General features: G+C 32.2%; 1 protein-coding gene across 1 annotated transcript in view; it reads right to left on the bottom strand.

Moving 5' to 3' along the window:
- The window catches only part of LOC107088203 (protocadherin-10-like), a 19,866-nt gene extending 19,219 nt beyond the window's left edge, over nucleotides 1-647 (bottom strand). The window contains 1 exon segment of the mRNA XM_015380224.1: nucleotides 43-647. Within this exon segment, the coding sequence (XP_015235710.1) occupies nucleotides 43-414 (372 nt within the window). The 5' untranslated portion in view covers nucleotides 415-647.
- Nucleotides 648-1,529: the final 882 nt, after the last annotated feature.

The raw sequence follows: 1,529 nt of genomic DNA, 5'->3' as shown, positions 1-1,529 counted from the left end.
TCTAAAATGAGGAGCGTTATCATTTATGTCCAATATTTCTACCTCAATGTTAAACATGCGCACCGGGTTCTCAATTGTAGCGTCTAATCTAATGAAGCAGGAGGTGGTTGTCTTGAGAGGACAAAGAAATTCCCTGTTTATTTTTTCCAAGATAAAAAGCTCCCCAGTATCTCTGTTAATCTCGAGGTACTTTTTGTTGCCCACAACATCCACGCGCATTTTCCTTTTACTCAGACTCCGTACATCTAATCCTAAATCAGTCGCTAAATTTGCAACAACGGATCCTTCATCCATTTCCTCCGGAACGGAATAATGAGTTACAGTGGTTGCGATGTCAATAATAGAAGAAAGACAGAGGAATAGGCCAACTGCAACATACCTCTTCATGGCAAATTTAACACGTTGATGAGCCATTGAATTAATCCTTTTCCAAAACCTTTAAATGAGATTTTAGGCGACGTAAATGAGCGCAATCTCGCTTCACAACCGGACAGCAGAACAACGACTCCTTTCCATTGCAGAAATCTGACAGGAACTAATGTTCCACCTTCCAATGAGCTAAGATAAAAATGGTGACCTCACTAGGGAGCTATGTTCGTGGAGAACAGCGATATTACCGGTTTATTCTGCAATATGATTTCCTGTAGTTGAGATAGAAAGAAAAAATAATTCAATAAGGGATTCATGAATTTAGTTAAACACGTTTAAACCTGGTTTTAGAAATACTATCTTTACATTAATTATCATTTCGGTATTTAGAACAATTGTTGTAAGTTTTTATTTCATAGCCTGACTTGTAATTCTTTTACTTTTCCAAAGAAATACTCGTTACTTTTTAAGAATGTCACCTTTATTTCACCCTTGGGTCAATTGCTTATTTTATTTTATTTTTTTTATTAGATTTTTGTTGCTTTTTTATTCTTTCTAATCTACATTTTGAAAGATTTAATATATCATTTATCTGATAAAATTTGATAGGTCAAATGTGTTATTAAGATGTATTGGTACCAAGTTAATAAATGACATGAGTTATCCGTAAAATGCAATAGACACATTTTATAGTTTTATAAAAATGTTTGTGTCTACAAATTGGTAGTTTCTATATATAACCTATCATACCTATGTAAATCATTCATACCCACATTATATATATATATATTTATATATGTGATATTTATATTATGTGAACTTTTAAAGAGAACCTCAGCGAAACATCTTTTTTTGTAAAATGTTCCATCTTAGGACCTAATCATGCTAGCAAATGTCTGTGTTTTAAAAAATAAAAATTATCACAAAAACAGCCAAACTGGATAAAATTTGTTATTGTCATTTCGAATTCATAATAGCGCTTTCTTTCAAAGCATCTTTAGTTGGGTGCCTTTTATTTTCTTTTTCTTCCTGGCAAGAAGATACATTATCTGTTAAATTACAACTATTATTCATGGAAACAATTAATTTATATTTTATATTATCATTTATTTTTGTCATACCTGGAGAGTAGAAGCTGCTGAGCCACTAGTCTCTGACAG

Source organism: Cyprinodon variegatus, unplaced genomic scaffold (genome assembly GCF_000732505.1).
Source record: "Cyprinodon variegatus isolate N-32 unplaced genomic scaffold, C_variegatus-1.0 Scaffold210, whole genome shotgun sequence".
In the NCBI taxonomy this organism is placed as follows: Eukaryota; Metazoa; Chordata; class Actinopteri; order Cyprinodontiformes; family Cyprinodontidae; genus Cyprinodon; species Cyprinodon variegatus.
The sequence above is the reverse complement of the archived record's forward strand: the minus strand, read 5'-3'. Positions and strand labels throughout refer to the sequence as shown.